The 13,284-nt window shown below is 29.1% G+C and overlaps 2 protein-coding genes across 2 annotated transcripts; both read right to left on the bottom strand.

Annotated features, from left to right (window-relative positions):
* Nucleotides 1-1,399: 1,399 nt before the first annotated feature.
* On the bottom strand, nucleotides 1,400-3,808 carry LOC118064425 (uncharacterized). The gene has a single exon (XM_035078990.1). The coding sequence runs from the start codon at nucleotides 3,806-3,808 to the stop codon at nucleotides 1,400-1,402; it is 2,409 nt and encodes an 802-aa protein (XP_034934881.1).
* A 321-nt stretch (nucleotides 3,809-4,129) lies between these two features.
* LOC118064424 (uncharacterized) lies at nucleotides 4,130-7,099 on the bottom strand. The gene is made up of 9 exons (XM_035078989.1): nucleotides 7,045-7,099; nucleotides 6,651-6,769; nucleotides 6,188-6,337; nucleotides 5,968-6,083; nucleotides 5,646-5,890; nucleotides 5,091-5,275; nucleotides 4,851-5,016; nucleotides 4,611-4,774; nucleotides 4,130-4,485 (listed from the first exon to the last, which is right to left on the bottom strand). The coding sequence occupies exons 1-9, from the start codon at nucleotides 7,097-7,099 to the stop codon at nucleotides 4,144-4,146; spliced, it is 1,542 nt and encodes a 513-aa protein (XP_034934880.1). The 3' UTR covers nucleotides 4,130-4,143.
* Between the last annotated feature and the right edge of the window lie 6,185 nt (nucleotides 7,100-13,284).

Genomic DNA, 13,284 nt, shown 5'->3' with positions numbered 1-13,284 from the left:
AAAAATTACGCATTTGTTTATAAAATTTATCTATAACAAATGCGAAAAAAAATTTTTTTTAAATTGTTTCATACTCTTCCCATGAAGATATAAAACTTTGCTGTATATAATTTTCATACTAAAAAATAACTTACCCCCAAAATAAGGGTAAAAGAATCTAAAAACGGCATTTGGATTTCTTTCAGTATTCAGTATAAAATGTTTCCATAAACTAAAAAATAGAAGGGTGCAAAGTTCACGAAAAAATTTTTAAAAAAAAGACGTTTCAGATACTATAAAAACTCGAAAAATTCGATTTTCTACAAAAAAGATGTTAACTTTTTTTTATATCTCTTACCGTTCTCGCTACGTAAGCGGTGAAAGGTAGAAAAACGAAATTTGCCAAACTTTGACGCTCGATAAACAATAGTAATTATTGTTTCCGAGTAATAAAAATTTGCACAGATAGAGAAAATTGCAAAGAATTTTTATTCTCATTCTGTAATTAATGCACGGTAGTATAAGGCTTAAATTTACGGCTACTAGACTATTTTGATGATTTTCTAGGTATGTTTGGAAACTACAAATAAAATTTTGCTTAATTCTTTCTTAATATTAATTTTTCATGCAAAAAGATCCATCAGATCTATTACAATCATTCACGTCGTTTGTAGTATACTGCACTGAGAAAAGAGATTATTTATAATAAATAAGATTTGTTTGTAGTTAAAAAATGATATAGTTGATAATGGCGAAATAAATATTCAGTTATTATTAACAACTCCCATATTTGATGATTTGATTTGCATCAAACTTTCATTTGTTAACAACGAACAAATCGTTGCATTGTATTAAATTAAAATCAGATTAATTCAACATTATAGTCAATTAGGCAAAACGAGCATTAATTTAAAAAAGAATTACATAAGTTTGGGCGAATAAAATAAATCTTTGTAAAAAAAAATTGCAAGAGTCATCTCAAATAAAACAATATTTCTATATATTATAAAAATAATTCATTGAATAAATACAGAAGCTAAAGCAATCTATTACATGGTTACATAGAATAGATTTTTTTACTTTTCGAAATAATGTGCAGATGGTTGGAAAGTCGGTGTGTTAACAATAAAGAAACGTATTCTTTGATAACATCAGATATTATGATGGTAAAAATAAATCAATATTTAATATAAAAGTATGCTCGTTAGAATCAATTTTGTCAGGAGACAAACGAAACCTGCACGATATTTCAAATAAATTACTTTGTATTTGAATCAATTTTCAATTTTTGTTAAAAACATATTTTAGCAATTCGTAGTAAATTAAGCATTAATTCAATTTTTTTCTTGGTAATTTACAGGATATAAATATTAATACAGAATAAATTATTGAACAACAAAATTATAGATAAAATAACTCTTTATTGTAAATCTCTGCGACTTATAATTTTTTTACCGTTTGCTGTAACATGAATTTTTACAGGCCTTACATAAAAATTATTATTTATATTAAATAATTTAGTTTTAACATGAATATTTGGCGTTACAATTTCATATCCCTTTTGATGATTATTAAAACCAATAGTGTAGCATTCTTTATAAACTAAGAAAATCGTACAGTCTTTACTCATAATAATACTTATAATTATACCAAACATTGGATCATTAAAATCATCATTTTTTACGTATATACCAAAGTCAGGTTTATATATTGTTCCGTTGATTTTTACCCACGAAACTGTACAAGCTTCTGCACCTATATGTGATGAAAATGTTGATTCATAATTATCAGAAATTTCTAACACCTGACCGTATTCAATTTTTGGCTCAAGTCCTTTCTGACTTAAAATTCTATAACATACTTGTAATTGCATTTTTAATGCCAGAGTATACGTAATATTAATCCTTGAGTTGACAACATGAGCATTTTTTTTCGACAATTGATGAAACGATTCAAATTTAGAGCCAGATAGATTCTTTATTGGTCCCATATTTTTTATACATGATGGGTAATGAGTTAAAAAGTGACTTTTTGGAACTAAAGGCCCAAATAAGTTTATGAAAAGTTCGTTGTGATTTCGTATTAACTGTTCCAAATGAATTACTTGGTATTCTGATATTGATGAACTGGTTACAATGTCAATAATTTCATAAAGGGTATTATATAACTCCCATGCATCATCATCAACTGGAACTAAATCAACAACGATTATTCCAAAATAAGAAATTAAAGCTGACATTTCTGAAGCTGTAATAATTATATTACCCTTATGAATGTGGTGTGCTGAAATAAACGATATTTTCTTACCACGATCAATTTCCGAATAATCAAAATATTTCAAACGGTTATTTAGATGTTCTAAGCTAAAATAGTTTTTTTTAATACAGTGATCTATGATTTTAGCCATGTCATAACGACAAATGCCTAAATATAAATCATGCATCAAATCCCAAGTAATATTTATCGTACAATGATAATGCGGAATTACATTAAAAATACATTTTTCCTTTACGCCTGTTGATAAACTTCTTGTATCATCTTCATAATTATGAATATTTCGAAGTGATCCTTTATTTTCTACAAGCTGCTTACTACATTCATTGTTTGTACTTCTACAACATCGACAAAAATATTCAGCTATAAAACTTTCTGAAAACCCTAATATGCCATTCATGCCCAAATTATCACCTAATACACCAATCAGGACGAAAAAAATTTGTTTATTAATGCCATTTACATCTACCCAAATCCCTTCTTCTGCCAAGAATTTTAATTCATCAACAATAGCTCGACAACATTTTTCATTTCCGAACTCTTTTAAATCCATAGTATGGATAAATTCAGCTAAAAAAACGGAATCAATCGAAGAAGAATATTCTGGGGGCATTGAAGCTATGGAAAAATAGAATGCACCGATTTTATATATTCCAGCCGCACTTGAAAGTGTATTAGATATTTCAAAATCATCATAGTAAAGGTAAAGAGGTATCACAACTTTTTTACCATAAGAATTTGAAATATTTTCCCAGATTTTTCCTTGAAATAAACTGGTGTATAATTTTGGTAAATAATTACGGGAAGACTCATCTTTAATATAACTAATTATTCTTTCGTAGACATTGGGTAATTCGAAAAATTGACGCAGTACAATCCGCATTGGTACTACTTGAGCAAAACATTGTTTATTTGTTAAAACTACAGTACCTTTCATTTTTTTATCATCTTTAATTTCTCCTATTTTGAAAGGTACAGGAGTTATAAGTAAATTTTGACCTTTAAAATATTTGAATCGTTTGTATTCACTGTCGAAATTGCTACATGGATTAATTTGTAAAATATTTGTAATCAAATCGTGATAATCAGAAGGAATTGCAGTTTTCAAATTATGTTTAAAAATGGAAATTATACCGTGTGTCAACTCACTAAAATTTTCTACAATATCCTGGACAATCAATCTCGATAATGATGGCTTATTATACAAATAGCCAATAAATTGTAAAAATTTTCGCTCAATACATTTATCATCGACAATTGTACCAATACTACTCTGATCTTCAGAACTTTCCGTGTGGTCATTATGATCTGTATTATTTAAAGTAGAATCAAACTTGACTTCTGATTTTAATAGTGTATTATTTTGTGTTACCAAATCATTAGCAGCTACTAAGCAAATTTTAATATGTTTCTTCAGAGTTGGTATTGATGCAAATGTCCTGTTACAATTATTGATACACGGATAAACAGTATTATGAGAGTGAAAAAGTTGCATATGACGCAATACTTGTAAACTGCACGGAGAGGAAAATTCGTTGCATATACTGCAATACATTTTGTAATTAAACCACACTAAGCTTTAATTCAATTAAGTAAATAAAAAATTATAGTAATGATGTGATGAAAAATATAAATCAATATAGTATGTCAATCAATTGAGTATCTCAATATTAGTTGACTTATCAATTTTTTATTTTGATCAAACTTCTATAATTTACTTTAATACTTTCTATCGTTGAGATTAAGATTACATGATAATGAATCTATTCAAAAAGTTTTCTTTGATAAAATTAAAAATTTTTGTATGAACTTAAAGGAAAAAATTAAGCAATTCATGTATAAAAATATTGAGTAAACATCTAATAATAGCGAAGTAACTATAACAAAGTGTTATTTATCTTTGGGCTTTAACTTATTTAATGTATTAAATACCAACGGAATTTTCGTGTCCGATTTAGTTTTAATTTGATAGACTCCCCACTGTATCAAGTAACAGAAATTCTCGCATTCTAACGGGTAAGCTAAATTAAAAACTAAATATATTTTGAACAGAACATCAATAGCTTTTAAAAGTGATGGCAGTTCATATGTAACTGATTCAAATCTTACATACGACTTAGTAATATTCGTCAAATCTTCTCCTATAGCAATCACTAATGGCTGCAGATGCAATCCTTTTTGAATCAATGCTTTTTGTTTAGAATATATCCGAGTCTCTATGTCTCCGGGAATCTGTAGACCATTGAAAAAATTATTATCATGTCATAAACTATCTTTATACAGATATCATGCATATTTATTTACTACTCTTCAAAAATATTAATAAAGTATTAATAAAAAAACAACGAAGATTATACCTGTACGTGAAGAATGAAGCCTTCACGCGATTCAGCAATACTCGGTTTCCAAAAACCTAATCGTTCATTATTCGTTGTTTTTTCTTTTTTCTTAACCCCTGTTTTATTAGACTTTGGAGCCATTAAACTCGCTAATAGATAGAACTGTATAGCAGTTTTACTGTCTATATAACAAGGTTCACAAAATTAGTTTATAAAATGAGATAATCTATTGTTAATTTATAAGTTAAATATATGTACCTGCTCGAAGTTGGCTGTCCTTGTTATCTAAGAGTTTTACGTATATAGAATCCTGGTCTGTAATTTTTTGTCCATATAAATTCAATAGATTTCCAAAAAACTTATCCCATTCTAGGATGAAAGTGTTACCAGCATTAGGAAACTTTCTATCAAAGTCTTTCTCAATCTAAAAAAACAAAAACTCATGCAACTATGTAAGAATAAAACATAATATTAAAAATCACTTGAAATCAATTATACCAGCTCAAAGCTTTTTGATTCTTTTAAAATTGGCCAATTGTTTAACACGTCTTCAATGCTAGCATAGTTCTTCTCATCTAAATCTATTTCACGCAGAATGTACGATGAATTCCAATGGTTTAATACTTCAGTCGATTCTCTGTTATGCACAAGCCAAATTTTGCTTTCTTCTGCTGTTGCTATTTCTGATAAATAAATCAAAATTTTCTCTTACAAATAAAAAATAATTAAGTATTTAATTGTATGGGTTTTTTGAATCTATTCATGTGTTTATCTTTGCTATTTTAAAATGTAGTTATTCATAATTTTAATTTCATCATAATAAAAGAAATTATAATTATACATGAATAATTCTAATTATGATTTTGAAAAATAATATTTGATTCCAGTTATAATGTGCATTCAAATTTTAAATTATACCTTTTTTTATTTAATACTTTAAAAATAAATTATTGGGTGTCAGAGCTCTAACTATATTTAAAAATTTCAATAAAATTCGAAGAACAATTATAATCAATATTATCACAAATGCAAATCAGAAGAAATTATAGATACCTTTTTGGTCGTGATTCTCTTTCTCTGTATATATCGTTACTTCTTTTCCAATACGAGCTGCTTCACGAATTATTGTTCTCAAATTACGAAGTTTATCTGGCAGCTTTCCTTTTGAAACTTCTGATAAATTTGATCTTGAATCTCTTTTTTTCACGGGTGGTATATAGAATGTTTCGACACACTCTTCTTCAAATAACAGCACTATTTGTTGAGCAACTTCACTAAGATCATCATTTGTAACGTGTCTATAAAGTGAGTTAATTATTAATGAATAATTTGATAGTGAAATAAAGAAATATACACATAATAATTTGTTACATACCGTGGAATACGTAAAAGCTCACAAACAATAATGTCAACTATCATCGATTGATATTGAGTCGTCAGTTTTTTGTTGAACTTTCCAATCTTCAAAAGAGCTACTCCAATTGGATGTCCCTCCAATGTTGATTCCACAGAAAACTCAAATTTCGATGACTCAATAATTGCCTTTTAGGAGGCGATTCAGCTCTGTTTTGCAAAAGAGCAGCTGGATCACTTGCACATAAGACAGGAGCCACTGAATTACTTTCAGATGTTTCGGGTGGTATATTAATGAATTGTTCAATCAATTGAAGTGGTAAAGGATTTACTAATCCACCACCTGAAGTCACTGGAAGATTTAATTCGAGGATATCCTTATTTACTTGTACCTAAATTAATGGAAAGAAAAATTATATCACTACAGATGCTTGATATAAACTTACAAAATATTTATTCATAACAAATACATCATATTTTCAGTGAACAGATCATTTTTATGTGAAATATGATGTGTTAATTATTAACAAATCTTTTTTGTGATCGATAAACCTTTCTACAGTACAAAAAAAGCAACATGAGTGAAGAAAATGAGACATACTTTAGTTACAATAGAGAAATGGGAATGCAAAATGGAATATTAATAATTAAAAGAATAAATATTTTATGATGTAATGAATTGAAATCAAAGAAAATGTCACATACGTATTGTTGATATTTCTTTTCTAGCTTCAATCGTGCTCCCACATTTGTTATAACCGCCTTCATATCATCTGGATGAGCAATAAGCTCGCCCAGAATTTCTAAATCATTAATGCCATTTTCTGAGAATATACACCGAGTTAATGGTGTTAGTGGATAAAAAAAAATAAAAATTGGGATTAGATATATATAATACATCAAATTAAATGAATAAATTTCCTACATAAACTCAAAAAAAACAAAAAGAATCCAATGATGCTACGATATCTATTTTTTTTTACTACAACACAGATTGATAGAGAATGCAGTGAAATAATTAGCTTTAGAGTTATTATATGTATGTATTTATTATATATAAATATAAAACTAATTATCATGTTTAATATAATTTACGTACCTTCTAGAACTGATTGTAGATGAGTAAGTTCTGATTGAATCAAAAATTCTTCCATTACACAAAGTCAACACGTCTTTATCGTTTCACGTTCACAAAAGAAATGATGTGAACGACAACGTACGAAACTTAAACACGTCTTTTGTTTTCTTCAAACTTGATTTGGTAACTGTTAATAAATGGATGTTTGAGAGAATACTATCGATACTGTGTCAAACACCGACTGCATTCGCTCAAGTGTTGGCCGTTTGGTCAACAAAGACGCGTTTCTCTGACCAGCTAATTCTTAGGAACTCGATTTGTTTACTATTCATACATGAAATACACACAAGTTAGCTGAAATCTTTTTTACTATAATCGAATAGCACACGGATTCTTGGTTTATGTATGTACTTTAGCAATTATACATTCGCTTATCTAAAATCGTATTTGTTTATTCTAAACAAATGATATTTTTCAAAAATAATGGTACATTTCGACGAAAGAATTAATAAATTCTACTAAAGTAATATCCGATTGTAACCATTAATTATATCGTGTCCAAAGCATCAAACAATGTTTTGATTTATAGAGCAATGAATTGTAAATAAAGCGTAGGTTTTAGTTCTAATACAGCTCGGAAAAAAATTGCATATACATATATTTATATGTATAAGTGGGAGAAATATACAAACATCGAAGATCTCCAATACCCTTTTTTTAGCGCAGTAAAATTTAATTTATTAACAGTAAATACTTGTGTACTTACATCAAAATAGTTTATTCTACACCTACTTCTACATCTTTATTTGATAACTTGCAAAAATTTGATTCACACAATTTTTTATTTATTTAACGATTAGCAGATGTTATATTCAGTCTAAAGATTTCAATCTTACCACTAAATATAATTTACTGCTAAGAATAACTTTAATTAATCATTGACAAATTTGGCTTGTTAACTATTAATAAATCCACATTGAAAAAAATATGTCTATTTTGTAATTATAACTCTTTCATACATTTCAAAGTAAATAATTTTATTTATCTGAAATAATACTAATTATTTTATTTCCTGATTAATTTACTTCGATGAAATGTAATTTGCTCTGATATTTCAAACTTATCACAATTTTCTGGAAAATAAGATTTATTTGTGCTGAATAAGTACCACAAATAAATGTTCTTTTTGTTTCAAGTATTCACCTTATGGAATGTAATTCTGCCATTTTATAAGATTTACTAAATTTGTTAATAACTACTAAATACTCGAAAAAATATTGCAAATAAATATATATATTTGGCTCAGTCAAACTCTTTTCTCAGTGTGGGCCGTTTTGAGTTTTCAAAGTTTTTTAAGTGGTAACGGGATTCACGCTCGTCTTATTAACTATTAATCGGAGAGATCTTTTAAATTTTGGCAGTTTATGAAAATTAAGATCATTTGCGTCATTTGTTGTTCATTCGGATCATAGATTTTTCCTTTATTAATAATATCTTCCAAGATTCAGGTCCGGCAATGAAAAACGTTCAGTATAACAATTAACTACAAACGACGTTGAATGCCTCTGTCACTAAGATAGATCGAAAATTAGAACAGTTCATGACTTACAAGCAGATATGTCTTTTTGCAATCGTCTGTATCGTTTATCGATTCTAGATAACTACATCCTTTTAGTTTCATAATTGAAGCAGTTGCGCATGCGTTTTCAGCGGAGCTATCGTCATCGGCCTAACCTGATAGTAAGTAACTCAAGTCTCTAGATGCATTAGAGATTATAGTAGAAGCTTTTCGAAGTCAATTCTCCAATAGTTTATATTCGTTTCAAGTCAACTGAATACTTTAACGGTAGTCACCTCTCTATTCTACTATTATAGTCATTTGGTTCAATCGAAATTAATTTTACTCAATATTTGGATTTTTTTATCTACCATGCAGATTATTGACACGGTGCAATTGGAGATGATAAGCTCTCAGGGCGAATGTTGGTTGCATTAAAAGAGTCTAGATGTCTGAGGTTGACACTGGCGCGCAAATATACAGTTAATAATTAAGCAATTCCCCACTGGTAAATTATTAACTTCCATACCTGAAATTATTACGACAAACAGAGTGTGCATTTCACTCGCACTTCATGCTTCCTAATGCTCAGCCCATGCGCCGTAGTTTTGTATAAGTGCGAGTGAAACAAAGAGATATCTATTTGCTCTTTGTTGCTTCCAACGGCGCCACAAGACAAAAGGCGCTCGGCGCCCCCAATATTAAAACCTGTATAACTTTTGACAGATGAAAGATAGAGCAGAATGTTTTATAGGCAAATTGTTTGATTTTCGATTCTGCACATTTTGAGCTAAAAACCGCACTGATCGGTGCATTCTTATGAAAATTGTAACAAATTCATGTGATATTCGCATTAGGTAATCGATGAACACAATTTTCAATTGTTTATAAAAAATTCGTATTGTGATAAACAATGTATGTTTAATAAAAGTTATATTTAGTTGTGAAAAATAATGTTTAGTCTCTATCGATTCAATCTCCAAATGAAAATGTTATTGTTAGACTTAAAAGTATTTTAAATAGCTAATCTTTTCATTCTTTTGTGAGTTATTTTGTTATAAAAAAAACAGCTCGATCGAATTTGTTCAAATTTCACTCAGATCTTCTTTTTGATAATATCTTTCGAATTAATTTTGGTTGAAGTCAATATCTCCATCCGTTCTTGAAATATCGAAAGGAAAAAAATGCTGACGTCCATATATACGTACGTACATACACACATTATTCTAAAAATTGGTCAGTATGCTTGCAAATACTATGAAACGTGGAGATATGATGAAAATTTAAATTTCACCAATCGACCTATTTTTGATAATTTCCTAATGGGAAGTTAGAGATTAATTTTGAATAAAAGTAATGAAAAAATTAATTTAAAAAATTTTTTTTCTTTTCTGAGGATATAGTTTAGTATCTTACAATGCGAAGGAAATCGCCACAAAGTGATATTTGTAGCGTTAATTATTTTTTATTAATTTTTTTAGTCTTGACTGAAGCTTCTGTCAATAGTGGAGCTTCAGTCACGAATGACTTTTTATCTATCATTGTTCTGACTCGGAGGACCCCAAGTCAGTCAGTCTGAGAATCCTTTAAATTGTTTAATGCCTGACTTGTCCACCGGCGCGTCAGTCAACTCACTGAACCAATCGTCGGGAAGTATTTCCCTCATGGTCCAGCAGGCAACTCTACGGCCCTACTGACGCCAACGAGCACGCAGTCGAGCACTTGTGGCGTCACTTAACTCCAGACAACACATGCGGTCGACTCTGTACTTTTACTCGCAGTCAAATCGCAGATTTTGTCTATAAACTCATTTGTTGTGGAAGAAATACAGATCAGTCGTCTCAGTGAGTAGCCCACGGACTAAAGTGAACAAGAAGTAGCAGTCTCATCAGTGAAAGTGGTCCAGGAAAAGCAGTTGTGTGTCTTTTGGCGCAAAACTGTGCTGGCGTCGACGCCATAGTGCCTCACGGACAGTCACACGTACAGCATCAACCTCCTGAATTAATATTACAGTCCACTTGGTTCGATTTTCTTTATTCCGGCTGACTCGAAGTCAGAACAATCGTAGATATGAAAGAAAGTGATCAGTACTTTTTTTTTATTAAACTTTCATTCTGAACAGCTTCTATTTAAAACTTTTTTTCATATTTACATTAGAAATCGAGAAATTCGCAATTGAGGGGGGGGGCGGGTTGCACGATTTACTGGGGGCTGAGCTTGCTTGCTAACTGCTCGAGCTCGTATATATTGATTATTTGGTCGATTGGTTATCGATCCAGTCATCAGATGGCCGCCGAAATTCTTGTCAGCTGACAAATTCAAACTGAGAATTGATTAATTCTCAACAATATTCAAACATTCATACATATACGAATAAATGTATGTAAACCGATGATTAGAGATTAAATTGATTTATTATCATTTATTCCATTTGAGAATATCGATATTTAGTAATCAAATGACAATCTAGCTTATTTATCTTAAAAATAAGTTATTCACAACCTAAGAATTATCCTGATGTTTTTACATTCATCATATTCATCAAACGGCGTCATCAATTGATGAATTTTTATGAGTTCTTATGAGATACAGTCCCAAAGTCTCTTATAGAAAAAGTTGACACGTTGAAGAACACTTTCTACTAATAAGTTTTTGTTTATTCTGCTAACATTCATGCTGAGAGAATCGAGCCAAATTAAACAGAATATCAAACGGCGTCATCGATCAATGAATTCTTATAAGATCTTGCGAGACACAATCCCATAGTTTTTTATGAAAATAGTTGATTGGCTGATAACATTATTTACCAATAAGAATGTATTGATTTTCCACAGGAATTGTTCTCATGTACTCCACTCGAATTATATAGAATCCTATCGCGGGATATTAAGATGAAAATATAATTTTTATAATGTTTGGTATAGAGCAAACGTAATTAATGTTTAAATTATTCCAAATTCTTAACTTAAATAGCTAAGGCGAAAATCGTGTCGTCATGTTTTAGAATAGAGCAATCAGCAGCGTACTGGACTGAGGACCCCAGGATACCAGGATCGAATCTCGCCATCAATAGTATTTTTTCGGACAAAGTTTCTAATAAATTTTATTTTAGGTTTATATTTAAACAACAAATTCATAATAACAAAAAACTCCTTGAGTAAATTGAAATTTCCTTATGTATAATCTAATTTTTTTAAGTGGTAAGAAAATAAATTTTTCTAAACACGATATAAAACGTTCTTGTAGATTCTTATAAAATCTTATTCTAATGTCTTGAGTATCTGCTGATGAATTCCAATAGAAAACAATGAAGTAGTTCTTATAGATTATTATAAATGTAGAAGAATAAATCAAAAAATTGTATGAATAATATGGCGATTTTTATAAGATTTTCTTAGCATAGTATTGAAAAATTTAATCGTTTTTCTCCTTTTTCTATGTCTTACATTATTTATTGTCAATTAAAGACTTTGATTTGAAGTTTTTTTTCAGATTTTGTCGATATCATACTAAGAAATCGTTTTAAAATCGATTAGTAAGTATTTTATAATATCGACAAAATTGGTATGATAACTGTAAAATAGTTAGCACGTTCTCCTTTATTTTAAGGGATCAAATTTTCTAGAAAATAGTTGAGAAAAAAGAATAGTGAAGCGACAGAAATCGTCGTTACATATTAAAGAACAAAAAATGCCCTATGAAGTATCGCCGATTTCCGGATAGCTGAAAATGTATTGATAGAAATGTGTAGGTTCTGGTGGGAAAAATTGTTTGTAACGAAAAAACTCAATGACGCGTACATATTTTTTTTCTGCGGATAGTTTTTCTGGAATTCTCGTGTAATTTTATATAAAAATTTTTTTTTTCTCTTCTATTTGTTAGATTAGCATGTAATTATAATATTAACATGCCAAAATGAATTCTTTACAACGATTTGATTTTTTTTCAATTATTCCAAAATTTCAATTTAAATATATCGCATGAATCTTTTTTTCTATTATTTATAACAAATTTAATTGTTATGAACAAAGAAGCATGTTTTTATTTATGTCATACAGTTGGTAACTTTTTTTCAGTAAAATAAAAAATTACACGTTAATAGAACACAAATATGTTGCATAGATCTTGTTTTCCATTCTTTAGAACAAATGGAATTGTTATAAACGGAATGAGTGTGTTTTTATTCATTTGAAATGGTTAGTTACTTCATTCCAGTAAAAGAAAAAATTGTGCGTTATGAGAATTCAAATATACCTCATAAATCCTTTTTTTCATTATTTACAACAAATTTCATTGTTATAAACGATAAAATATACTTTCATTTATGTCATACGGTTGGTAACATTTTTTTAGTAAAAAAAAAAAGTATGTGTTCAAAGTACTCATATATATAGCATGGATCCCTATTTTTACTGTTTATAACAATTTGAAACTTTTTATTTAAATATTAGCATGATTCATAATCATTTGTTAGTAACAATTGTAACGGAGTTACATTTTTGAGGCCGATATTATAAAAAATTAATTGGTCTAATAGATCGATAATCAGTAAAATCGTTTTATCGACCCATGAGAAGTAGCGCGAAATTTGAATTATCGGCAAAGCCTATTAAAATCATGTATTAGAGAGAGAGAGAGGGTCATAAGAAACATAATCGATCTGAGAGAGAGAGAGAGAGATATTGTGATGATTTTGTTGCCAT

Source organism: Chelonus insularis, unplaced genomic scaffold, assembly GCF_013357705.1.
Source record: "Chelonus insularis isolate UGA/USDA-ARS -01 unplaced genomic scaffold, ASM1335770v1 contig_18_pilon, whole genome shotgun sequence".
Taxonomy (NCBI): Eukaryota; Metazoa; Arthropoda; class Insecta; order Hymenoptera; family Braconidae; genus Chelonus; species Chelonus insularis.
Note: the sequence above shows the minus strand (reverse complement) of the source record. Positions and strands in the feature narration are given on the sequence as shown.

Excerpts from the sequence above, each read along its gene's own strand:
- LOC118064425 (XM_035078990.1), bottom strand. The coding sequence starts at position 3,808 with ATGTATTGCAGTATATGCAACGAATTTTCCTCTCCGTGCAGTTTACAA.
- LOC118064424 (XM_035078989.1), bottom strand. The coding sequence starts at position 7,099 with ATGGAAGAATTTTTGATTCAATCAGAACTTACTCATCTACAATCAGTT. Across the intron at positions 6,770-7,044 it reads TCTACAATCAGTTCTAGAAG|AAAATGGCATTAATGATTTA; the intron begins GTACGTAAATTA and ends GTATATTCTCAG. Across the intron at positions 6,338-6,650 it reads AAAAGAAATATCAACAATAC|GTACAAGTAAATAAGGATAT; the intron begins GTATGTGACATT and ends CCATTAATTTAG.